This window comes from Myotis nattereri (assembly GCF_964212035.1).
Source record: "Myotis nattereri genome assembly, chromosome: X".
In the NCBI taxonomy this organism is placed as follows: Eukaryota; Metazoa; Chordata; class Mammalia; order Chiroptera; family Vespertilionidae; genus Myotis; species Myotis nattereri.
Window position 1 is genome coordinate 24,298,864 of NC_138078.1, and position 27,649 is coordinate 24,326,512.

At 38.0% G+C, this 27,649-nt stretch overlaps 1 protein-coding gene across 2 annotated transcripts in view; it reads right to left on the reverse strand.

Moving 5' to 3' along the window:
- Positions 1–27,649, reverse strand: part of DMD (dystrophin) — a 2,781,977-nt gene that overhangs the window by 1,837,513 nt on the left and 916,815 nt on the right. For both annotated transcript variants that reach the window (XM_081115404.1, XM_081115406.1), the window contains 2 exons: positions 19,520–19,612; positions 10,924–11,096 (listed from right to left, as the gene is read on the reverse strand). In XM_081115404.1, coding sequence (XP_080971530.1) covers positions 10,924–11,096; positions 19,520–19,612 — 266 coding nt within the window. The remainder of the gene's footprint in view (positions 1–10,923; positions 11,097–19,519; positions 19,613–27,649) is intronic.

Below are 27,649 nucleotides of genomic sequence, written 5' to 3' on the forward strand. Positions count from 1 at the left end.
ACTAACTAAAGACCTAAGCAAGAACTTATCTAAGTCATGTAATCTATTTAAACTTCAGTATTTTTTTTTTTTTTTTTTTTTTTGCCAGTGATAGTAGAAACTCACCCAGGGCCACACAGGTTGTTGGTGGCCTTTTTCCTTTTTTTTATTGTTTTATTGCTTAAAGTATTACAAAGGGTATTACATATGTGTCCCTTTTTTTTCCCCGGCTCTTGACAATCCCCTGGCCTCCCCTACCCCCCAGTGTCTTATGTCCATTGGTTATGCTTATATGCATGCATACAAGTCCTTCGGTTGATCTCTTATCCCCCTCCCTCCTGCCCCCCAACCCTCCCCGGCCTTCCCGCTGCAGTTTGACAATCTGTTTGAGGCAGCTCTGCCCCTGTATCTATTATTGTTCAAAAGTTTATAATGGTCTCTATTATCCATGAATGAGTGAGATCATGTGGTATTTTTCCTTCATTGACTGGCTTATTTCACTTAGCATAATGCTCTCCAGTTCTATCCATGCCGTTGCAAATGGTAAGAGTTCCTTCTTTTTTACAGCAGCATGGTATTCCATCGTGTAGATGTGTTTTCATTTGAAAAAGAAGGAATTATATGAAATGGCCTTTGAGGTGCCTTCTAGAATTAAAATTACTCCAATTAATTGTTTTAAACCATTGAAACTCATCAGTAATTAACATTTTACATAACTATGATTTTCAAATGTATGAAGAATTGTAAAACTAACCAATTGTAGAGGAAAGCCACATACCTGCCCATGCTAACCTAGACTACAATTCATAAGTAAGGGAAACGTAATTAAGGATTACCAGTATTTTGAGGAAACATATTGAATTATACAACATAGACTAGTAGATAAGCAATGTCTTCTATAAATCAAATCCTAATTCCACCACATATTAGACAAATGGTCTTAGGGAAACCACATAACTTCTAAATGCCTTAGTTTTCCAATTTGTAAAATGGGGCTAATCACTGTATCTATGTAATGAGAAATATATGGGATATTTTACTTAATAGACTGCCCACAAAATAATAATTCCTTAAAAACATTAAATTTCATTACTTTGTTCTATGGTTAGTTATATTTATAAAACAACAACAAATTTTCAACTTATAAACTCAAGCCAAGAATACCTATACTTACAGAACAGATATAAATGTTAGAAACATTGCTGATGCAAGAAAAAAAAAATATATATATATATGCCTAAGCGACCGTTGCAACCAAAACAACCGAACGGACAACCAAACAGACTGTGTGGGGTGACCAGACTGGCAGGGGAGCACTGAGGGGTGAACAAATGACTGAACAGCAGACTGCATGGGGGGAACAGTCCTGCAGGGTGGCGAGTGAACAGCAGGCTGCATGGGACCACCAGGCTGGCAGGGGGGGCAGTTGGGGGTGACCAGGCTGGCAGGGTGGGGACAATGAGGGGCAACCAGACTGGCGGGGGGCATGTGGGGGTGACCAAGCCAGTGGGGGAGGCAGTTAGGGGTAACCAGGCTGGTGGGGTGGGAAGTTGGGGGCAACCAGGCTGTTGGGGGTGCTGTTGGGGGTGACCAGACCAGGAGTGGGGGCAGTTAGGGGCAATCAGGAAGGTAGGCAGGTGAGCAGTTGGGAGCCAGCAGTCCCAGATTGTGGGATCAGGCCTAAACCGGCAGTCGGACATCCCCCGAGGGATCCCTCCCCCCGCATGAGTTTCGTGCACCGGGCCTCTAGTCCTATATAATAAAAGGCTAATATGTAAATTGTCCCCACAGGCAGGAGTTCGACCAATCGGGAGTTAGACATGCGCTGACCACCAAGGGGCGGCGCAGAACGTGGAGGATGTCAGCGACACGGCGCTGGCAGCAGGCGGCAGTGGAGGCACTGCCGGCCCTGATGGGCCCCAATGAGAGTGGTACTGTGGCGGGATGGTGGAGCAGATGAGCAGGCAGCACCAGGCCAAGGCGGGTGCAAGCGGGGGTCCCAATCACCCCACCGGTCACCCCAAAGACAGTGAACAGCGGTGATGGCAGGGGGCAGGGCCCGCGATCAGGTGGCATCAGCCCAAGGCAGGTGCAAGCGGGGGCCCTGATCCCCCACTGGTTGCCTCACAGATTAGACCTGATCGCTGGCCAGGCCTAGGGACCCTACCCATGCAAGAATTTCATGCACCAGGCCTCTAGTGATAATATAATTTAAAAAAATGGAAGGTGGAGAGGAGAAGAGGAGGAAGTAAGTATAAGTGTGAAAATGTCCTCATTCTTCATAACAGATAGTCAACAGATGTTGTCTAAATTTGAAAAAAGGTGCATCACTATCATTTTAAGTAATACAGGTAACAATTACAAGAATAATGTAATTATTTTAAAATAGTATTATTTTTAAATAGTAATCAAATTATTTTAAAATGGTAATCAAACTAGGAAATATATAGGGATAAACAGTAATATTTGTTGGTTTTGTAGACCCAGAGAAGAAAGATTAATCTGATATGAACCCCAAGAAGGAATCTATCTGCTGAGATGGACTCCCCATGGTCAACCTAAAGCCCACATTTTATAAATAATGAGTCTAGCAGACAATTACTGACAGGGGCTTCTCAGACTGAACTCTAAGCTTCCCTAGTATGGCTCACTTGTTTCACCATATTCAACACTACAGGGAAACCCTGGTTTTGTCTTTCTACCAAGGACTGAGACCTGCCCTGTCCAAAGAGAACTGCGTGATTTGTATTTGTCATTTACATAAAATAGACCTAATTGAGAAGCTGTGAGGAAACTTGTGCCATATCAGGTAGCCTCCCCTTAGTCTCAGTGGAGCACAATTTAGGTTGCTACCTGAATCTGTGTCCCCAGGATTAGAGCTCCTTTTGCTCAAATAAATGCTCTTTATTATAAACTAAAATTACTATTGGAAAAAAAATAAAAAGAACATAAAATTACTATTGGTTTGCAGCTTTGTATTAAGGAGGCAATCCATATACTTTCAGAAATCAACTAATCAGGAAAGAAAAATACATAATTATGACTATCAGAAAGAATAAAAGAAGCGGGGGACCACTTCTAGGAAGTGGAGTGTGATGGGGTAGGGTTAGGGTCATGAATACACATTTTGCTTGATTTTTTCCTTTACACACATCTGACTTACTTTTTTTTCCTGTATATATTTTATTTTATGGGATTGTTCTTTTATTTTTTTTTATTTTTTAATTTTTCAATTACAGTTGACATTCAATATTATTTTATATTAGTTTCACTTGTATAGCATAATGGTTAGGCATTTATAGAATTTAAACAGTGATCTAGCCCTTGCTGATTAGCTCAGTTGGTTAGAGCATTGTCCACATAAGCCAAGGTTGTGGACTCAATCCCAGGTCAGGGCACATAGAAGAATCAACCAATGAGTGCATAAATAAGTGAAAAAACAAAACAATGTTTCTTTTTTTCTCTCTCTCTCTTTCTTTCTCTCCCTTCCTATCCCTCTGAAAGTCAATCAATTAATAATTATTTTTTAAAAAGTGATCCCCCCAATAAATCTAGTACCCACCTGGTACCATTCATAGTTATTACAATATTATTGACTATCTTCCTTATGCTATATTTCACATCCCCATGACTATTTTGTAACTACCAATTTGTGCATTGGTAGTTACAAAATAGTAATACCTTCACCTTTTTACCCATCCCGCTAACCACCCCTTCCCATCTGGCAACCATCAGTCTGTTCTCTGTATCTCTGAGTCTATGTCTATTTTGTTCATTCATTTTTCTTATTCTTTAGATTCCACACATAAGTGAAATCATATGGTATTTGTCTTTCTCTGTCCGACTTATTTCATTTAGCATAATATCCTCGAGGTCCATCGATGTTGTTGTCTGACTTACTTTTAAAACCATGTGCTGTGTAAATGCACTAAATGCTTCAATCAAAAGACAGAGTGGTTGGATGGATAAGAATACATGACCCATATATATGCTGTCTATAAGAGACCCACCTCAGGAAAAGGGACTCACACAAGGCTGAAAGTGAAGGGATGGAAAAATATTTTTCAGGCAAATGGAAATGAAAAAAAGGCTGGGGCAGCAATATCTGACAAAACAGACCTCAAAGTGAAGGCCATAACAAGAGATAAGGAAGGCCACTTCATAATACTAAAGGGATCGATACGACAAGTGGATACAACTCTGGTAAACATATTAGTATATGCACCCAATGCAAGAGCACTGAAATACATAAAAAAACTTCTGGAAGATATCAAGGGAGAGAATGACAATAATGTAATCATAGTAGGGGACTTTAATACCCCATTTACATCACCGGATAAATCCTCTAGACAAAAAATCAGCAAAGAAATAGCAACCCTAAATGACCCACTAGATCAGATAGACTTAATCAACATCTTCAGAACATTTCACCCCAAAGCTACAGAATATACATTCTTCTCTAGTGCACATGGGACATTTTCAAAGATAGACCACATATTGGGACACAGGCAAAATCTCTTCAAATTCAAGATTTAAAACATATCAAGCATCTTCTCAGATCACAATGGCATAATATTAGAAATAAACTATAATAAAACCAATCAAATAAATTCAAACACTTGGAGGCTAAATAGCATATTATTAAACTAGAGGCCCAGTGCACAAAATTCATGCACTCAGGAGGGAGTGGTTGGTCCCTCAGCCTGGCCTGTGCCCTCTCACACTCTGAGAGCTTTGCCATCGATCACCCCAAAGAGGTAGGCCCTGCCCAACTGGCCGGCGCTCAGGGATGGATTGCCCTCGCAGAGGGAGGCCCCGTCTACCCACTGCAGTGCCGCCTCCATGTAGCCTGGGCCTCCCTCTTTGGGGTGATCATGGAGCCCCCCAATTGATCGATTGCCCCGCCAGCCAGTGGCCTAGGCCTCCCTCTGCAGGGCGATCATGGAGAGATGGCTGGCCCCTAACCAATTGCATCGCACCCACCGTGGCTGGCCTGGTGCCAGTGGATGTCACAGAGTGGTCGTCTGGAAGGTTGTCCAGATGGTCATTCTGCTGTTTGGTCATTTGGTCAATTTGCATATTATGCTTTTATTATTATAGATCATTGGTTTACCAGATATATCAAAGAAGAAAAAAAACATCCTGGAAACAAATGACAATGAAAACACAACAATCCAAAATCTATGGGACATAGTGAAAGCAGTCCTGAGAGAGAAGTTCATAGCACTACAGGCATACCTCAAAAAAACAAGAAAAACTGGTAATAAATTATCAAACTCTACAACTTAAAGAATTAGAGAGCAATAAGAAAAGCATAGAGTGATCAGAAGGAAGAAAATAATAAATATCAGAGCAGAAATAAATGACATAGAGACCAAAGAAACAATACGAAAGATCAACAAAACTAAGAGCTGGTTCTTTGAAAGGAGAAACAAGATTTATGAACCTCTAGCCACGCTCCCCAAGAAGCAAAGAGAGAGGACCCAAATAAACACAATCAGAAATGACAGAGGCAAAATAAAAACAGACCCCACAGAAATAAAAAGAATTGTAAAAAAAAAAAATACTATGAAAAACTCTATTCCAACAAACTGGTCAATCTAGAAGAAATGGGCAAATTCTTAGAAAAATATGACCTTCCAAAATTCAATAAGGAAGAATAAAAAAATCTGAATAGGCCGATAACTATGGAGGAAATTGAAGCAGTAATCAAAAAACTTCCATCAAACAAAAGCTCTGGGCCAGAGAGCTTCACAGGGGAGTTTTACGAAACATTAAAGAAAAACTAAAACCTTTCCTTCTCAGACTATTCAAAAAAATTCAAGAGGAAGGAACACTTCCAAGCTCTCTTTATGAAGCCAGCATTACCCTAATCCCAAAACCAGATAAAGACACTGCAAAGAAAGAGAATTACAGGCCAATATCTCTGATGAATATAGATGCTAAAATCCTCAACAAAATTCTAGCAAATCAGATCCAGCATTACATTGGAAAGATTATACACCATGACCAAGTGGGATTTATTCCAGGGATGCAAGGATGGTACAACATCTGCAAATCAATAAACGTCATACATCACATAAACAAACTGAGAGATAAAAATCACATAATCATATCAATTGATGCAGAAAAAGCATTTGACAAAACATAACACCCTTTCTTGATAAAAACTCTCAGCAAAGTGGGAATAGAGGGATCATAGCTCAACATAATAAAAGTCTTATATGACAAACCTACAGCCAACATCATACTCAATGGGCAAAAACTAAAACCATTTCCCCTAAGAACAGGAAGAAGACAGGGATGCCCACTTTCACTACTCATGTTCGACATAGTACTGGAAGTGCTAGACATAGTAATCAGACAAGAAGAAATAAAAGGCATCCAAATTGGAAAAGAAGTAAAACTCTCCTTATTTGCAGATGACATGATACTATACATACAAAACCCCAAAGACTCCATCAAAAAACTACTAGACCTAATAAATAAATTTGGCAATGTAGCAGGATACAAAATCAACGCCCAGAAATCTATAGCCTTTTTATATACCAATAATTAACTCACAGAAAGAGAAGCACAAAAAAAAATCCCTTTACCTTTGCACCAAAAAAATTAAGATACCTAGAAATAAACTTAACTAGAAGATAAAAGACCTGTACTCAAAAAACAACAGGACATTGAAAAAAAGAGATAGATGAAGACAAACAAATGGAAGAAGAACATACTGTGTCCATGGATCAGTAGAATCAGCATCATTAAGATGCCCATACTACCCAAAGCAATCTACAGTTTCAATGCAACCCTCATTAAAATGCCAAAGGCATTTTTCAAAGATCTAGAACAAACTCTCCAAAAATTCATCTGGAATTAAAAAAGAACCTGGACAGCCACAGCAATCCTAAGAAAGAAGAATAAAGTTGGAGGGATCACAATACCAGATATCAAGCTATATTACCAAGCCATGTTTCTCAAAACTGTCTGGTACTGGTGCAAGAACAGACACATAGACCAATGGAACAGAACAGAGAATCCAGAAATGGACCCAAGCCATTATACTCAATTAATATTTGACAAAAAAGGCAAGAGCATACAATGGAGTCAAGATAGTCTCTTCAATAAATGGTGTTGGGAAAATTGGACAGATACATGGGAAAAAAATGAAACTAGACGACCAACTTATACCATACACAAAAAATAAACTCAAAATGGATAAAGTACTTAAACGTAAAACAGAAAACCATAAAAATCTTAGAAGAATCCACAGGAAGCAAAATATACGACATTATGTTGTAGCAATAGCTTTACTGATATGGCTCCTGGGACAATGTAAACTAAGGAGAAAATAAACAAATGGGACAACATCAAAATAAAATGCTTCTGCACAGGAAAAGAAACCATCAACATAACAAAAAGACAGCCTACTGCATGGGAGAGCATATTGTGCCAATGTTATATCCAATAAGGGCCTAATCTCCAAAATTTATAGGGAACTCATACATCTTAACAAAAGGAAGATAAACAATCCAGTCAAAAAATGGGCAATGGACTTAATAGACACTTTTTGAAAGTGGACAGACAGAAGGCCAAGAGACATACGAAAACATCTGAAAGATACAAATCAAAACGACAATGATATATGATCTCACACCTGTGAGAATGGCTATCATCAAAAAATCAACAAATGACAAGTGCTTGTGAGGATGTGGATTATTTACAAACATATGTAACCCTCGTGCACTGCTGTTGGGACTGCAGACTGGTACAGCCACTGTGGAAAAGAGTATCGAGTTTCCTAAAAAAATTTAAAAATGGAACTCCCATTTGACCCAGTAATCCCACTTCTAGGAATATATCCCAAGAAATCTGAAAGGACATATGCACCCCTATGTTCATAGCAGCACAATTTACAATAGCTAAGATTTGGAAACAGCCTAAGTGCCCATCAGCAGATGACTGGATTAAAGAACTGTGGTACAGCCCTAACCGGTTTGGTTCAGTGGATAGAGTGTCGGCCTGCGGACTGAAAGGTCCCACGTTCGATTCTGGTCAAGGGCATGTACCTTGGTTGCGGGCACATCCCCAGTGGGGGTTGTGCAGGAGGCATCTGATCGATGTTTCTCTCTCATCGATGTTTCTAACTCTCTATCCCTCTCCCTTCCTCTCTGTAAAAAAATCAATAAAATATATATTTTTTTTTAAAAAAAAAGAACTGTGGTACATCTATGTAACAGAATAGTACACTCACTGCTGTAAAAAAGAAAGAACTATTACCATTCGCATCAGCATGGATGGACCTGGAGAGCATTATGCTAAGTGAAATAAGCCAGTCAGAGAAAGAAAAATATCACATGATTTCACTCATTTGTGGAATATAATCAACAACATAAACTGATGAACAAAAATAGTTCCAAAGACAGAGAAGCATTGAACAGACTGTCAAACTTCAGAGGGAAGGCAGGGGAGAGGGGTAAGAGATCAACCAAAGGACTTGTATGCATGCATATAAGCATAACCAATGGCCACAGACACTAAGGGGGTAAGGGTATGTCCTGGGGGATGGGGATGGCCAGGGAGAGGTCAATGGAGGAAAAAGGAAACATATGTAATATTATATGTAATACTTTAAACAAAAAAGAATTTTTTAAAAAACCATATGCTGTGTTTATTCTATGGTAACCAATTAAAATAAGCTATTAGGAAGAAAACTTAATTGCAACTTTAATTTATAGCAACTAATCTGCATATTTTGAGCATATTTCTAATCAATTATCATTTGTTTTTTTCCCATAAAAGTAAAATGTGGCTTCCTTTTAATGACACTGTCCTGGACTTTGTGTTTTAAGATAATACTTTTAATTTCTTACATATTAAGATAAAATGTATCCTTAAATAGCTATAAACCCACAAATATTCTAACCACAAAGCTCTTTATCCATCCCTAATGTTTTATATTAAGTGTATACCTTTGTCCTATAGAGCTTAGTCACTCAATTGTTGAAATCAGGACACCTCATGACATTTCTAAGTATACCAATGGCAATAACCTTAGAACAAAAAGTTCAACCATTTTTTTCTTAAACAATATGAACATCTGTCAGAGACAAAAAGGAGATGATTCATGAAAGATATTATCAACTGTGAGAAAGCTCTTGAAAAGTTTTGCATAAAAAGGTAGTTGTGGTTGACTCATTCAACATGACAGGAGAGAATATATAAATGAAGATATTTTGCCAGAGAAAGAGTGGGTCAGAGACTGACACAGCGGGCAATCTGAATATGTTTACTGTATTATTTACAAACATATTCAGAATTCATGAAGTATAATATGAACAAATGTAGTGTATGAAGGATTGAAGTCTTCCACTTGAAAAGAAAATATTAAAGAGCCAACAAGCACTGCATGACCTGATCCTTGCTATTTCTATTCATCTGCAAATGTGTACAAGATCAATATGTTCAGGCCCTTACTGGGAGCATGTGGCTGCATAAATGAGTGCTGACTTATGCAGAATGAACATCTCTATTCCTTCTTGTAAGGCTGCACTGAAGCTGTGGAAAATTTTTCATTGTGTTATATTTATGAAAAACAAAGGTGTTAACATTGCTTAACATACCCAGTGAGTGGGAGCCTGCCTCCTCTGGAAAATCAGGTTGCTGAATCCTTCACCTGAAAACTCAACCTGAATGGGGTTAATTAAACCCAGCTGGAGCAAGACACCCAACAAAGATGCCTATTTAGAGAGCCTTTGCTCTTTGGATTGAGTTTTACCTTGAAGAAAATTCATACTCTGGACTTTTCTAGAAGCAAGACTGACACAGGAAAAGAAAGATAAGCTGTATTGAAAATTAGGGAAGGTAGAGTCCAGTGACATTTCAAACACAGTTAATAAAGTAATGTTTTGACCCTGGAAATTGGGTTTGGTAAAACAGATAGATAATAGGAAAACCAAAGTAGATATTCCTTAGAGTAAATGTATTATACAGGTAATATATATTTCAATATTATATAGTAATATATGAATGCATTATATGTGTATTTACCATGTTGTTTTGCTTTTTCTTGAACTTTTTTTCATTCATTTACTGAGCTCCTTTATACAAGAAAATTCAAACAAGTATTTTTTATCTTAGAATGTATACTATTGTGTGGAATAGAGTTAAGGACATTTGGTTCACTAAATTACACTGAATTATTATTTTTCTATAATAAATCATCTGCATGTTGCATTGTGTATGCACCACCCAAGTCAAGTCTCTTTCTATACTTTGTATGAAGATTCACAGAAGAACTCTCTCTCTTGTTTAATAGCAATTGCTTTGCTGTTCCAGAGCAATTATTTCTTTTGGTATTCTGAGCCCTGAGTCATAAAATTAACTGTGGTCTGCTCTTTGCCTTCTTTGATTGCTAAGCTGCTCAGAGTCTCTTTTAACTCCGAAATATAAAAAATATACAGGGCCTTATGGTATTTGCTATCTAAGTGTGTAGGGATAAGCAAAATGTTTCTTTTTATAATTATTAATTTGATGATGATAATTAATTTTACTACAGCCACTCACATGAGATATGGAACCATTTTTAGCTCTATAGTTTGAACTCATACTAACACATTATTTGTATATAAAGACAAACTGCATTCTTAGCAAAGTCAAAAAATAACCTTGGTTTTCTGGTAGATTTTTTATTTCAAATATGTTGATCCTCTCCTCCACCATAACCATATTCGTGCTCTGGTCATTTAATCAACAGGTAAATTATATATCACATAAAAAAAAACCAGTAAATATTCTTATTCGGTGCATTCCAGTGCATGGTTAGATAAACATGGTCAACACACATAACACATTGCATAGTGGGGAATGATCTGGAACTACATTGGAGAAAAAAATATCAATCTCTAACCCAATACTTATAAAAATTATTCAATGGCTCAGCAGTCTCCTTACCTATGACTGTGGATGAGAGCGTTCAAAGCCAGACCATCAGACCAGCTGGTGGTGAAGTTAATGACATTAACCTGTGGATAATTACGAGTTGATTGTCGGACCCAGCTCAGGAGAATCTTTTCACTGTTGGTTTGTTGCAATCCAGCCATGATATTTTTCATTACATTTTTGACCTATGTGTGGAATGAAATTTTCATGAGAAAATGCATTCCCTGAACAAGAATCACACAAACTTATATTTGAATGTCCTTATCTTCAGTAATAAATAACGGGAACTTGCCCTAGCTGGTTTGGTTCAGTGGACAGTGTGTTGGCCTGCGGAATGAAGTGTCCTGGGTTTGATTCTGGTCAAGGGCACATACCTGGGCTGTGGGCTTGATCCCTAGTAGGGGGTGTGCAGGAGGCAGCCGAACAATGATTCTCTCTCATCATTGATGTTTCTATCACTCTCCCCCTCTCCCTTCCTCTCTGAAACCAATAAAAATATATTTTAAAAAAATAATGGGAATTTTAGGGTCAATTAGTAATAAGAAATAATAGATTCTACCAGTTCATTCTAATTAGGAGTCTCTTATGATTGGTTAGTATCTATGATATACCATTGGTTGAGTATGGCTAACATCAATTCTGGATTCTGCCATGTTAAACTATTAATTTTTAATTTTTAGAACGGATCATCTTCTAACTTTCAGTAGATATGCTAGAGAAGGGAATGTATAAAACATTAGACTTAAGATATATTAGTGGTTCTAGGATAAGTAGAATAGCACAGTGGCTAAAAGATTGGTCTTACTTTTTTTTAAAGTTGATTTCAGAGAGGAAGGGAGAGGGAGAGAGAAATAACATCAATGATGAGAGAAAATCATTAATTGGCTGCCTCCTACATGTCCCACACTGGGGATAGGGCCCACAACCCCAGCAACTGCCCTGACCGGGAATCAAACTGAACCGTGACCTCCTGGTTCATAGGTCGATGCTCAACCACTGAGCACACCAGCCAGGTTGGGCTTACTTTTTTAAAAGCCTAGATTTAAATTTTGCCTTTGCTATTACAGAATTATGTTAATTGGGCAACTTAACCATTTTAGACCTCTGTTTCTTTAACTATGCATACAAGGTTATTGTAAGAATCAAAGGACAAACTATAGAAGATTAAATCCCCTAGGTTTATACTATAACTTAAAATAATGCAAATTATGTTTACTGACCAAAGTGGAAAAAAGATAGAAATGACTTGGCCTATCCTATATAATAAAAGGCTAATATGCAAATTGTCCCCTCAGGAGTTTGACTGGGAGACCGAGGTTCGATCACTCTCTATGATGTGCACTGACCACCAGGGGGCGGCGGAGAACATGGCAGGTGACCAGCGGTGGCGGTGGGGCACTGAGGGAGCAAGGGAAGGAGGAGGCAGGAGGTGGAGAACCTGATCAGCCCTGATTGCCATCCAGGACTAGGGACCCTCCCTGTGCACAAATTTCATGCACCAGGCCTCTAGTTCAGTGGCTCTCAACCTTCCTAATGCTGAGACCCTTTAATATAGTTCCTCATGTTGTGGGACCCCCAACCATAAAACTATTTTTGTTGCTACTTCATAACTGTAATTTTGCTACTGTTATGAATCATAATGTAAATATCTGATATGCTATATGTATTTTCTGATGGTCGCAACCCACAGGTTGAGAACCAAAACCGCAGCTCTAGTGTAAAATAAAGAACAAAAAATCAACAAAAGAAAAGAATATTTAACTCTAAATGCTGTGGCTCTGTTACCTTGCTTTTTTGTTTTGTGGTGATTTGTTTGTGGTGGTCAGTCTGGTTTAAACCTTTATGCCTTTTTTTCAGCCTAAGAAATTCACTTATGAGAGTGGAAAGGTTACAAAATGCCCACCCAAAGCATGTGTCCAGAACTCTGGCTCATTTGTGAGGCCTCTCAGGCTGAAGGGAATGCCATTTAGGAAGCTTTGGTATAAAAAACATACAGTTACAAAACCCCATTGAGGATACATACACAGCATAGGTGTTTAGGTGAACATAGATGGCACATCTCAGTTCTCGGGAAGTGGTTTATTAGGAGACCTGCTCTGGTGTCTAGAAGCACACTGTCCTGGGCTGGAAGACCTCCCACCTGCTGGGGGAGGCCCCAGGGAAAGAGAAGGTCTGGGTGGGCCTGCTTGGCTACCCTGGACACTGTCACTGTTGTTTCATTATTTGGTACCTTTGATATTTTGGACCTAATAAGCAAGTCTAAGAGCTTTTCTATGAAACAGTCTTAGGACCAGAATAGTCATTTCACCAAAAACATCGTCTCCAAGGGTGTGAGGAGCCAGTTAGGGGCACTGAGACCCACTCTCTCCTAAATGGGAGGGCAAAGATCCATTTTCTCCCTGCCTAGAATGAAAAGGGAGCTGGTGTCCCCTGAACAAAAGAACTTCGGAAGGATCATTGTCAACAAAGTGCCTGGCACTAACCGAGGCACCAAATGGAGACCCAGAAAAAACAGTGGGGCCTGGCATGTTGGCCCTGTGGTGGCTTCTGTCTTACATGTCCTCCCTCCCCACCCCCACTCCCGCAGGCTCTACCTGCTTTGTTCCCTAGTGCTTGTTTTCAGCAGAAGCTTAAGGGCTTACGGTCTGTGGGGCAAACATGAAAAGATGGTGCAGAACATTCAAGATGCCCTCACGTGTAGGGTGGTTAGATAATGCCAGGCCGAGGGGCACTGTCTTGTGTGCTGGGTTCAGGAAAATCACCTTGGGGCTGTGAGGAGACAGGCTACTCAGCAACAGCAGCTGCTGCTCTCTGGGAAGCCATGGCCTCCTTCTCAGCACAAGAGATCACCTGGCCGCAAAGTGCAAGAGTGAGATCGCCTGTGGCTCCTTACCGCCAATCCTAATACTTTCCTTCCACCTCGTCAGCTATGGTCTCGCCTGCGGAGTCCCCTCGTTGGAGGAATTAAGCCGCGATGTTCAAAAGCAGGTAGAAGTCCATTGTAAGTACATGTGGCAGCAAAGAAGCCTAATGCCCTGGCTGCCTGTGAAGCCGAGTCCAAGGATTTTATGCAATGGAGATGGCGAAAGACATGAGGGACGCCAAGTCGCCAGAGGTCCACCATGGGTCAGCACAAGCCCCGCCACGTGCCACGTGTCGTTCAGCTTATTGGCTCAGCAAACAGGAAGTAGAGGACGGGTAGGAACACTAGCTGCCAGCAGGAAGGTGGCTACTGAGAATGCCGGATAGAGAACCAAGGAAATGAACGCCAGACCCGATGTCACTTGTGGCGTGATGAAGGCGAACTAGACAGGACACACAGCCCGGGATGCACAGCCCGCAGATAGGAGGATCCAGGTGGCTCTGTGTCAAAATCTGGGAACCCTACTCAGGCGAAGCAGCAGCTGCCGGCTGGGCCTTGCTTCCTAGTCCCCCCTCCCCGCCCCCCCGCCCCCACCAGAACAGAAGTGGAAACCAAGACTCGACCAAAGGAGAAAAAAGCCAGACTCTTGGTGTATTGTTTAGTATTTTCTGAACATTTCCTTCTAGGCTTTGTACAAAGCAAATGCCATTCTGCAGGTTATTGTATTTCAGTTTCATTCTTCTTACTAATCTGATGCCGAAATCCACTCTAAACATTTTTTTCTAGGTTCCAAGAAAGCAGTGACACCTCATTATAGAACAAACCGTCTACATATTCTATTATGGAAATAATTACTATACTACTTATTTATATAAGTCAGGCCCCTTATTATATACATGAAGGAAGTATAGAAGTAAATGTGATTAGGTTTTACCAACCAGGGCTTTCCTTTTGGTTAGTGTGAGGTCTCTGTACCACCACCGTTTGATCGTATGATGAATATTTATTGTGTATTCTAAATATGATATTTTATTTTGCTTCTTCATCCATGCAGAAGTTAACAAATGCCCTTATGGGAAATACATATTTTAACATCTACAATGTTAGTCATCTTTTCATAACAGATTCAGTGCAAAATTTAGGATATTAAATCTAACTTTAAAATACTTGAAAGGATTTGAGATGATGTTTTGTAAACGTGGTAATGATGTGAAATATTTGCTTTTACTTGTCACCATCCCTTGATAGCTAAATTAGTTAGGGAAAGATTATCCAGTTTTCTTAATTCCTTCCTGAGCTGCTAATTTAGCCAGTTACTCAGTGAAAATTAGGTCAAATAGTTATGAAAGATACATAATTTTTCTCATCATTAAAGTCATAAAGTACACAACCTCCATGTACAGTGATTGCTGGATGTGTACCTAGTGTCCTGTGCTGAACCAGGTCAGAATCAGTAGATAATGGCTCAGTGGTGGTGATGAATTTGCACTGATCCAGCAACCCTTCCATGATGAATGGAATTCATTTACAAAATGCTTGGCCAGACTGCCCTCCATGCCCATAATGTTAAAGGACAACCCAGTATTCAATCCAAAACTCCTTTTGCATCATTATGTCACTAATTCTGTTATCAACCTCAGCCTCTTTGGTATTGCTTTTACTTGGGTGCAAATGTTGCTGAGAAAAAAATAAAGGGCAACAGGAAATCATCAGTCTTCCTTTCCTATATGAAAGACAATTACCAAGAAATTTTTATTAAGGATCAACCTTCAGTCAGACACTGGGCTGGTCCTAAGGTGAGTCTTTTAGCAGAAATATTTACCAGAATCAGAGCTTACTGTTCTAAGAAAGAAAGAATCAATGTAAACAAATGTGTGTATGCATACAGCTATACATCTGTTTTTAAAAGGGAAAAATTGAAATGTCTTTGATCAATGATTTCAAAAAGTAACTGGGAATTAACAGGGCAAAGAAGATGTGATAGGCATTGAGAGGCACCACCAAGATTCTCCTTCTAGGAAGGGCTTGTTCTCCATTTGTCACCAGGCAGCCTTCAGCTGTCAGTCCCCTCAGGGACTGGGTTGCAGTCACCTCACCTATGGCTATGTCCTTCCTAGGGTCACCCACATCTAGTGACTGATGAAAGGAAATGGTCATTAATTTCAGGCCCATTTGAGACAACTCTAAAGGCTCATTCAAGCTCCAAAGTCCCCATGGGGTTGAATAAGGCTGCTGTTGGGTGTGCACTATGGCTCTTGTTCTCACTCCAGTTACCCTCTCCCTTCTACAGGTGTTGGCCCTAAAGGCATGCCTTAATTAAGCTGATTAGCTCAAAGTCTACTTCCCACTAGGTATACATAGGCAGGAATTCACAGTAAGGGCTTTTAGCATTGCGAAAACCACCTTCCTCTTGTATGCTATACAAAGAATAAATCAGATAAACATTTTAGTGTGAAATACCCCTGGAATTGTTTCCTTTGAGTTAGCCAGCAAAGCTCGGTCCTGACCTCTGCTAGCACACCTGTTAGGGTGTGTTTTCATCTCCAGCTGGTTACCACAACTGAGCTGAACACCATAAAAGGATGGTTTACACTTAAAAAAAGAAGAAAGAAAAAGATGCCAAACACACATTGTCTACTTAACAATGGTGTTCAAAGATGCATACTCTTCACTATAGGTATGATTTTCCAGCCTAACAGTGTTAAGTAGGAACTGGAAAAACAATGGCAGGGGAAACAGGGTTGACATTTCTGAGTTTTTACAAGTTCAAAGAGAAGGCCTCTAAACACAGCACTATTAATAATATAGTATGTGGCACTGGAACAAAAGATTCACATTTTTCCGTCTTTTAATGCCATTCTTAGTCTGATAAATACGGAAAGTACATTAGGTTGGCCAGAATGTCCTTTAATCTTTGCAGAAATCCAAGGGCTTTTTTGACTATTTAATAAGAAGGCAAATACGTACGCTTGGTGAAAACATCTTTTGGGATTCATTGGGTTATGATAAGAAGTACTGAGGAGGAGGAGTTTTAGTGTATTTGTAGTTTTAGGAGAACAGGGCAGTGTGATAGAAGAGAAAGATAAGATAAGAAGACAGAAGCTGGAAAGAGTCTAGGTACTTGTAGTCACAAAGATATAGTAATTCAAGGACATAAATGGAAAACAACAGAGAGGTCTCAGACAAGGAAAGACTGCAGAAGCATTACTTCTGGTATTCCTGGATGTGAAAGCCCCCCCCCCACACACACACACACATGCTAATAAAAAATGAGCAAGCTCAGAAGCAAATATGAAGAAAATATACAACAGGCTAGTTTTGAAACTCTATATCATCAAAACTGTCTCTGATATGGTGAGGACATATCAGAGACAGTTTTGATGATAAATACAATTAAAATCCCCTTTGAAGGTCCTGTTCAGTGCTAAGTTTTCCTGCTGGCTTTGTCACGACCAACCTCTGTGCAACCCAAAGTGTTTTCTACAAGCTGGGGTCCCTCCAGGAACCATTTGTTACCAGGCCATCAAATAAATAAAGCAATTGATAGTCCATTAGAAATTTCTGTTTGCAATTTGACAAAGTCTTTTTACATCTGTTCAATTTAATGATAAAAATATAGGCTTGTGCTTTGTGAGTCTTTATTTCATGTTGGTAACACTTCAGTTTCATTGTTCTTTGCATACAATGGAAAAGGGGAGAAAACTGTTCTTTTCTCAAGGTAGTTTGAGTAATACTGAGAAACAGAAGCAAATCAGTTGGGTGAGGAGCCCAATGTTGCTTTGCTGGTTTTATTTGATACCATCACTATATGAAAAAGGCTCAAAATTGGTAACCTTTGGCTCATTTGAGGTATGTATGAGTTATTCTCTATTGGCAGCCGCTATGGTTATTCTCTTTCACTTCCCAGATCACTGTGAAATAGGACTGAGCCTGTTCAGAGTGCTTAGAATAAAAAGACATGGGGATGGGGATCAAATGGAAGAACAATATGGCTGCCAAGTTGAGTATGTATACCTCTAGTCTACATACTGTCTGACCCTGAGCAGGACCAACCTACAATTCAAATTAAAAGTCAACCCATCCTCCTTCCCTCTGAGGATTTGGATGCTTCCATAAAAAAAGTCAACCCTACTAAATGAAATAGTGATACCTGCTACAATAGGGATACACCTCAAAGATTATGCTCAATGAAAGGAGCCAGATATCAAAGAACACATATTATATGATTCCATTGATATGAAATGCCCCAAAATACAAACATATAGAGACAGAAAATAGATTAATGGTGGCCAAGGGCTGGGGGATGAGAGTGAAGAGTAACTGTAAATGAACATGAGATTTATTTTTAGGGTGGTGGCAATGTGCTAAAATTATATCGTTGTGATGGTGTACAACTCTGTAAATATCCTAAAGTCTTTTATGGATTGGGAGGGCGGAGCTACTGTTCCATCCTCACAATAGTTTGAGAAGCCTTGAACAACATAACTAAACCAGTCTGGTATACTTTGAATTTTATACTTAGAACAGGTAAATTTATAACAAATAAATTACATCTCAAAAAAAGCTGTTTTAGCTCAGCCATTATTGCTCAGTGGTTGAGTGTCAACCCATGCACTAAGAGCTCACTGGTTTGATTCCTGGTCAGGGCACATGCCCTGGTTGCAGCTCTATCCCCAGTAAGGGGGAGGGGGGTCGTGCAGGAAGCAGCCAATCAGTATTGATCTTTCTCTCTCATTGATGTTTCTATGCCTCTCTCCCTCTCCCTTCCTCTCTCTCTAAAATCAATAAAAACATTTTTTAAATCTTTTTAATACAAAAGTAATCTCTGTTAGTAAAAAAAGCAGACATAATTATCTTTCAAGTTCTTAAAATATGAGTAGAAAACTCTAAGCAATCATAATTATTCATGTGATATAACTCTAATGAAAATGGTGCACTGTACTGAGTGCTTTATGGATATTCTCTCATTTAATCCTGACATGAAATAGATGTTCATTCTTATTTTTTTTTCTATTTTGACAGTGAGGGAATTATGGCTCAGAAAGGGATGGCATTGAATTCAATGTCATTAAGATGGTAAATGGTGGAGTTGAATTTAAGTTCATGTTAGTCTGACTGAAAAGAAACTATTCTTTCCACTAAACCAAATGACATTGTTTGTTTTGCAGAGGTCCAATAAATATAGACATTCAGAAAACTCTATGCTGAAGTAGTTCAGAAAAAATGCCATTTCCAAATCAGATTATAAAGTCAGTTTTTAAGTATAACACATATACTCATACAGATGATTATATCCCACTACTCTTTTATTGGTGTTAATTTACATTGAGAATACAATAAGATTCCCAAAGTCTCATTGATTTATTACTGATTAACAGGAAAAATACCTTTCGTTTTCGAAAACTATGTAGGTTCACTTAAAGGTAAGTCATAGAAGACTCATATTTGTGAAAAATATTTTTCTTACCCTGTTGATGACACTTGTCTTTTTTGCCTCATCTCTACCCAGTGAGATAACATTTAGAAAAATATTTCTGCATATGTGCTAGAATCTGTTTTATAATCTGCTGTTCCTTCACATCTCAAATGACCTTAGTTATGCTAACTTAAAAGGCAGCACTATGGAAATGGCCTTTGCATTGTTAGAGATGTACACGTTTTTGTTTTGCAGGTCAAGGGGGAAAAAATGAAAGCGAGAATCAGCAACATGTTACCCAAAAAGGAGAGATTCATCAGAATTCTTACCTGCCAGTGGAGGATTATATTCCAAATCAAACCAAGAGTCAATTTGTGATTTCCATCTACTATGTCAGAGCTTCCAATATTCACTAAATCAACCTGTTAAAGATAAAGGGAAAATATTTGAAGAAAGGAGACAAAATGTCTATTTGGAAAGAAAACAATATGAGGAGGTAATTGCACTAGCTATGTTCAGAACCTAAGCAGCATAACCGCTTTTTAAAAATAATCTAAAAATGAAACAATGCATTTGTAAATGCACTTTCTATAACAGACAAGTTCCCCATTTCTATAACAGACAAATTACACGTTTGCAAAGAGATAGGAAATGAATGTACTTTTAGTATATTGATAGATTATTACAAATTAAAGAGGCTAATCAGAGTATCTCCAAATAAAATTTATAACAATGATAACTCATAAAGAATGTCTAAAATTAAGATGTGATTCCTAATACATAATTGAAACAAAAAAGAAATTTCGCCCTGACCGGTTTGGCTCAGTGGATAGAGCGTCACCCTGCAGGCTGAAGGGTCCCGGGTTTGATTCTGGCCAAGGGCATGTACCTTGGTTGCGGGCACATCCCCAGTCGGGGGTATGCAAGAGGCAGCTGATCGATGTTTCTCTCTCATCGATGTTTCTAACTCTCTATCCCCTTCCCTTCCTCTCTGTGAAAAATCAATAAAATATATTTTAAAAAAAGAAATTTCATGTCTTTTATGTAGCTCAGAAGAATGCTATTATAATTAGGGGTGACTATATTTGACTAAAATGCCCTTGCTTTAGAAACACATTAGAATTCTAATAAACAGTGGAGCTAATGGCCAGCTCTCTTTTCTCCATTCAGGACTGGATTTGGGAATCACAATCTGGCAGGGCTTCATTTTTCAAGACAAATCTTATCTCCTCTCCATGCTTTTAACATTTTTAGTCAGGGTCAGGTTAAATATAAGCATCAGACAAATGAGCACATGAAAAGACAGTCAACATTACTAACCATTGGGGAAATGCAAAATATAACCACAGTGAACTAGCATCACACACTTACATTAATGGCTAAAAATAAAAAATAGTGAGAACATCAAATGCGGATGAGGATGCGGAGAAACTATATCACTCATACATTTCTGGTAGAAATATAAATAGTACAGCTACTCTGGAAAACATTTGGCCATTTCTTACAAAGCTGAGCATGTGTTCATCATACAGTCCAGCTATTGAACTCTTAGGCATTTATCCCAAAGCAATGGAAACTGATTTTTATAGAAAACCTTATACGTAAATATCCCCAGTAGCTTTATTTGTAACAGGCAAAACTGGGAACGATCCAGATGCCCTTCAAAGGTGAATGGTTAAACAAATTGTGGTGCATCCATACCATGGAATATTACTTTGTAATGAAAAGGAATGAACTGTTCATATATACAGCAACTTGCATGAATCTCCTGGAAATTATGCTGATAGAACAAACAAAGCCAACCTCAAAGGGTCCCATATAGTATGGTTCTATTTATATTATATAACAGTTTTTGAAATGACAAAATTAGAGGAATGGAGAGGAACAGTTGCCAGAGGTTAGGGACCGGAGTGGGGTGGGTGGGGTAGATGGATGTGTTTATAAATGGGCAGCAGGAGGGCCAAGCCCGGTGGCTCAGTTGGTTGGAGCATCATCCATGTACCAAAACGCTGTGGGTTCAATTTCCAGTAGGGGTGCACATTAGAGGTAACTGATTTATGTCTCTCTCTCTCTCTCTCTCTCTCTCTCTCTCTCTCTCTCTCTCTCCAGTAATAAAAAAACATGTCCTTGGGTGAGGGTTTAAAAAAAATATGGCAGCAGAAGGGATCCTTGTGGTGATGGATGTGTACTGCCTCTTGACTCTCATGGATGAAACATAAATATGTGATAATGTTGTGTAGAACTAAAAACACACATGCATACACACACACATGTACAAGTAAAACTGGAAAAATATGAATCCCACGGGTGTACTGTATCAATGTTGATGTATATGATAATGTCATACTATATAGAGTATGCTACCATCTGGTAAAGCTTGGTTAAGGATACACAGGATCTCTGTATTATTGCTTACAACTATATGAGAATTTACAATTATATCAAAATGAAAAGGTTAACTAAAAAATAAGTATCAAGGGATACTTTAAAAGCAGAAAAATATCACAATAAAACAAATAAGCAACTTCAGATTAAGTGCTATACAATGGGGATGAAACTGTCAGAGCAAAGTTGAAGGTTGAGGAGTAACTTAGGTTTCTCTTCTTATTTACTATCTTTGGCTCACTGATCCCTTTGGTTGAATTTTCTTATTTAAAATATATTTTTATTGATTTCAGAGAGGAAGGGAGAGGGAGAGAGAGATAGAAACATCAATGATGAGAGATAATCATTGATTGTGGCCTCCTGCATGCCCCCACTGGGGATAGAGCCCACAACCTGGGCCTGTGCCCTGACCAGGAATCAAACCATGACTTCCTGGTTCACAGGTCGATGCTCAACCAGTGAGCCACACCAGCCAGATGCTTTGGTTGAATTTTCTTTGGGCTGCCTCCAGGATCCTGCCATTTTGTTCCATAAGATCCTTAGAGCAGTGACCTGAGAGAAACTGGTTATCCTCCTCTAGATATTTTCACTAAGTAGCTGAGACTCATTGTAGTTAAAGCTTTCATTCCCTCAGACTCTGAACCCTTACTGGACTAAATTTCACTCTGATCTGTCCTTCCAACTTGCTTTTTCCTTCAGTGAGATGGCTTCACCTTTCTCTCACTCAATGCTAAAATATATTCCTCATCATTCATGTCAATTTTCTAAATTTGATTAATTAATAACTTGAAAATATTAAGCTATCTGGGAAATTCAGTTGAAAACAAAAGGCTACCCTTCGGTGTAATGATCAAATCACTTCCAATTAATCCCCACATACACTTATTTGCAGGTTCAATGGCTAATTAAATTTATTTTTGTATCCAAACTATAAAAAATATTGGACACTTGGCTTAAACCAAATAAATGATACAGAAAAAAATGTAGAATCGCTTGAATAAGGATAAAAGATCAAGATACAAGTCCATAGTTGAATTCCACACAAAATTTAAAGTAGAGGATATTATTGAGCTATTCAATACATTAAATGTTAGTGTGGTATCATATGGATTTTACATAGAAGTGGCACATAAATGGACATTTCAGTAACTTTCTACAGAAAAGCAGATGAACGAAAGTCCTGAAAGCTGGTTAAAAAGATAGACTTTGACTTTCTTGGGTATAGGAGTATCAAGGTGATACTGCCATTGTAAGCTATTCTCTGTCTACTTATTTCTGCAATGCAGATGTTTTTCATTAGGTAGCTAAGTTTCAAGAGCATCCCATGCAAATCTTCCCTAATTCAGTATGCTGTAGTTAATATGAATATTTCAAATTATGGGGCATTCATATAAATTTGTCTTCCATATGCAGATATATGCTATAATATTTTCATTTTAATTATACAAAGTAGAATATTTCTAGAATTTATTAGGGAAGGAAATATAGTGCTCTCTGAGGAGATTAATTACTCAAGAACAAGAAAGTACCATGATTTACTTTTCATTTGGGAATTCTTCATGTGACAATAGAGGCATTGATTTGGCTATTTTGGCATCCTATAGTTGGGTTGTAAGAAATGCAATCATCATCATTTTTTCAGTGGTAAACTATATGCTAAACTTTGTCCTGTTCACTATGTCTGTGTGTATGTATTTATGTGTGTGTGTATAATCTCAATTTGGTTCTTTTAAGAAATATTTTATTCCTTTATAAATATGACCACATAAATATATTATTTTACACAAGTGCATGAATAAGATCTCATACATACCTCTCTCCTATTTTTCGTAGACAAGTTTTCTTTTCCATTTTGCTTTCCCTACTTTCTTCCCCTGACTTTTTACTTAATCTGACTTAAAAAAACTACTTTCATATTTTTCTCCCTATTCAAGTGATTATTATATTTTGAGTGTGCACATATGATATCACATGCACACAAATCTAAGGGGTTTTATACTGTACCCCCAAAATGGCACATTATTCAGATTCTATGGAACATTGCTTTTATCAAACAATAATCTCTCTTATTCATTTCTTATAATGACTATATAATATTTCATAGTTTGGCTGTATCATAGAATATTTTGCCAGTGCCCTGTTAGTGGACATTCAGTTTGTTTCTAGGGTTGTGATATTTATTTTATTTTTATTTGCCACTTTATAAAATGTTGGAATGGACATCATGCATTATCCATCCTCAAATACTGATGCTTCCATTGTGATAATCACTATTTCTAGGAATGTATATACTAGATCAAAGGGGATATATATTTTTCATTGTAGTAGGTATCTACACTAACAAAAGAGAAAGATGCAAATTGACTATACCTTCATGATGCCCACCAGCCAATCAGGATTGAGTATGCAAATTAACCCAACAAAGGTGGCAGTTTAATTTGCATATGCAGGCACCAAGCGGCAGGGGGTGGGGTGGGACCCTTGCATTGTTGCCATGGCAACGATGCAGGTGTTCCACACCACCCCAGCTGCTCCAGGCCTCCGGGCAGCATGGGAAGGTGGAAAAGCAGCTCTGGCTGGAACGAAGGCGGTGCCAGCAGCCAGGGGAAGGAAGGCCCATTCTTGCACGAATCTTCGTGCATCGGGCCTCCAGTTTCTTTATAAAAAGGATTTAGCATTTAATATTTTATCCAGAAATGGGTTTTTCTTCTTTTATATTTTGCCTATCTGATGAATAAAAGGATATTACTTTGTTAACCTAATTGATTTCCACGATTCCTAATACATTTGGAATATCTTTTTGTATGACTGATTATTACAATTTCATCTGTGAACAGTCGGTTAATATGCTTTGTTTATTACCTATAGGTTAGTTTTCTTTTCCTTCTTAATTTTAATAACTCTTTGCAACTATCAGCTCACATTTACTGAGTTACCATAGGCAATATATGGTTATAATCAATTTCATATAGTTCAACATAATATAATTTTTGAATTTATATTCAAAAGTAAGATTGTCTTATACATGTAATATTTCATTTTGTGCTTATTGACTGATGTTAGTAAGGTTATTCTGACATCACAAAAAGAATTGCAAAGTTTTATCTTTTTATATACTCTTGAATAGCTTAAAATATGGGAATTATTTATTCTAGATAGATGAAGTTAAATTCATTTGTGAAGAATACTGGTATATTTTTCAGTGGTAGATCTCTAATAACTTACCAATGTTTTCTGGAGTAATTATTCTAGTTTAATTCTCTGCTATTCATACATCAATTTTAGTAATTTGCACTGTAGTAGGAAATTATCCATGTCCTGGATTTATTACAGAATTGCTTATAGTATTTTCTTAATTTCTTCTGTATCTGTGGTTTCACATCCTTCCTCATTACTAACCTTCTGTATTTTCCATTCTCATTCGCTTCATATTTTTTGTTGTGATGAAAAAAGGTTTATTTATTTTTGTTAACCTACTCAAAGTGCCAGCTTTTGAATGTATTCAGCCTATTTTTTGATTCTATTGTGAATTCACTATTCATTGTTGTTTTTAATAATCTCTTAAATATAGTTAATTATTTTATTTCTATCTTTAAAATAATTAAGGCTATAGAGTTCTCTCTGAATATAGCTTTCAGTCTACCCACATCATCATAACACTAAAAGTGTGAGCTACTTACTAGTTTATGTACATTTTACAAGAGGGAAATGGGGTCTCAAAGATACAGGAAGCTTCCACAAGATTTAAAAGCAGGTCCAGATGTGAGAGGCAATTCCTTAATTAAATCTAAAAAATTCTTCAAGTATCTTAATAAGCTCTCTCTAAATTAACAAATATTGCACACCATCATGTAGGCAAGAATATTAATAAAATTAATATTAATTAAGAAGGGGGAGTGGTATTCTGTCATGCTTGAAGGGGATTGTTCAAGCTCTTTACATGACTACTGAATGCTTCTTATTGACAGTGTAGCCTATTTTGATTCTAAATTCTCATATGCTTAGAGTTGTTATAATGGCATATTTTTTTACCATATAGCTATGAGTGATATATTTTTTAAAATTATTACTAGCTACCCTCAAATAATTATTACCACACTACACAATGGCTTCTCTCTTTTCTTTTATATATACATTTTTATAATATATGCTTTGAAATTCTATCTTTCAAGGATTCTCAGTCTAATTTCTAAATAACTGTGAAAAGAGAAAACAAAAACTAGAATATGTTAATACCTGTGTGAAATGAATAATTATGTCTGTCTAGTAAGAAAAAAAAATTATGTGACATATATATTAATAAATGGACTCAGTGTGAGAGAGAGAAAGTGTGTGTGTATGTCTGTGTGTGTGTCAATATTGTGACAAGCACTAGATAGCAAGAAATTCAAGACTGAGGTCATTAAGGACAGCCCAAGTTATGTTTTCTTGTTTTCAGAATGAAAGCATCTGATACCAAATGAATAGGTGTGAAAATTGATATTGTATGCGAAAATTAAATAGCTGCATTGAATTTTTGCAGAAACAAGTTCACCTACACATGAAGATTGGTTTTTGGAGTTCCTACAAAAAGGCCTAAGACTTTGTTCATGAAGTAATATTAGATTCCTGCTCAGAGTTTTATATTATTATTTGTGGAAGATGCTTTATTCAAAGGTGATTTTGGAAGATAGAAAATTCTCACCATTTGCCTCGACATAATGGAAACTTATTGTGGCTCCAGCAGAATATTTCAGTGTGAACTCAGGAAAACATCCCTTGAGTAAGGATGAGCAGGATGCAAACATACATCTAGGAAACCTAATGAACTGGTTTTTGAATAGTCTATTGTTACTGATTTTATAGATGTGAGGACACAAATTGAACAAAATTCTGTTCCCACCCTAGTACTTAGACTAAAATATCTGATTTTGTACAAAAATATATATTTAGTAATTTATAATTAATACTAGAGGCCCAGTGCACAAAATTTGTGCGGTGGGGGGGAGGGGTTCTCAGCCTAGCCCTGTGCCCTCCTGCAGCCGGGACCCCTCAGGCGATGTCCAACTGCCGGCTCGGGGATTAAGCCTAACCTGGCAGTCAGACATCCCTCTCACAGTCCAGAATCCCTCTCGCAGTCCAGGACCTCGGCTCACTGCTTCTTAGCACTTCCATGGAGGCAGGAGAGGTTCCTGCCACCGCCACTGTGCTTGCCAGCTGCAAGCCCGGCTTCTGGCTGAGCAGCACTCCCCCTGTGGGAATGCACTGACCACTAGGGGACAGCTCCTGCATTGAGCATCAGCCCCCTGGTGGTCAGTGTGCATCATAGCAACTGGTTGTCCCACCTGTTGTTCTGCTGTTTGGTCGATTTGCATATTAGGGTTTTATTATATAGGATATAAGTATTTCAGAAAGCACTGTTACTTACTGGTGCTCTGCCTCCTAAATGAACTTACTAACTACTAGACTATGAAGAACAATTAATTCTCTTCCATTGCTTATTCAAGAGAGGAATGTTTGTTTTATCCCAGGTTTGGTTTGGTTTTGTTTGAAAAGAGACAATTTTCTTTTTATTGAGGTAAAATTAACATATACTTCAAATCTCTGTACAAGACAACTTTAACTATATATTAGGTAGGGATTGACAAATGTATATGCTTGTGTAACAAACATTCATTCCAGTCTAGATAGAGCATTTCTAACATGCTAAAAAATTGTCTAGTTCCCCATAAAAATACTATTCTTATTTCCCAGCTTTTTTCCTTTACTTTTTTTATTTTTAAATTACAGCTAGTCTTCAGTTTGTTATTCAGATTGATCTATAATTTAGTTTTAATTCCAGTTTGGCCCTGGGAGCATGTGAGTGTAACATCCACATACTCCACTGCCATCTTGGATCTTAGCATTTGCAGTTCTAACTTGAATGTTGTAGAAAGATATATCTCATTCAATAAGGAACCATTATCTTTCCAATAAATGGTATTTACCACTTGTTTCTTTTTAGACAACCACTGAGAATGACATTTCAGAGTGAAAACACTTCCCATATCATTCAGCCAACTACAATTAGGTTAAGGGTAGAAGGTTCCACACAT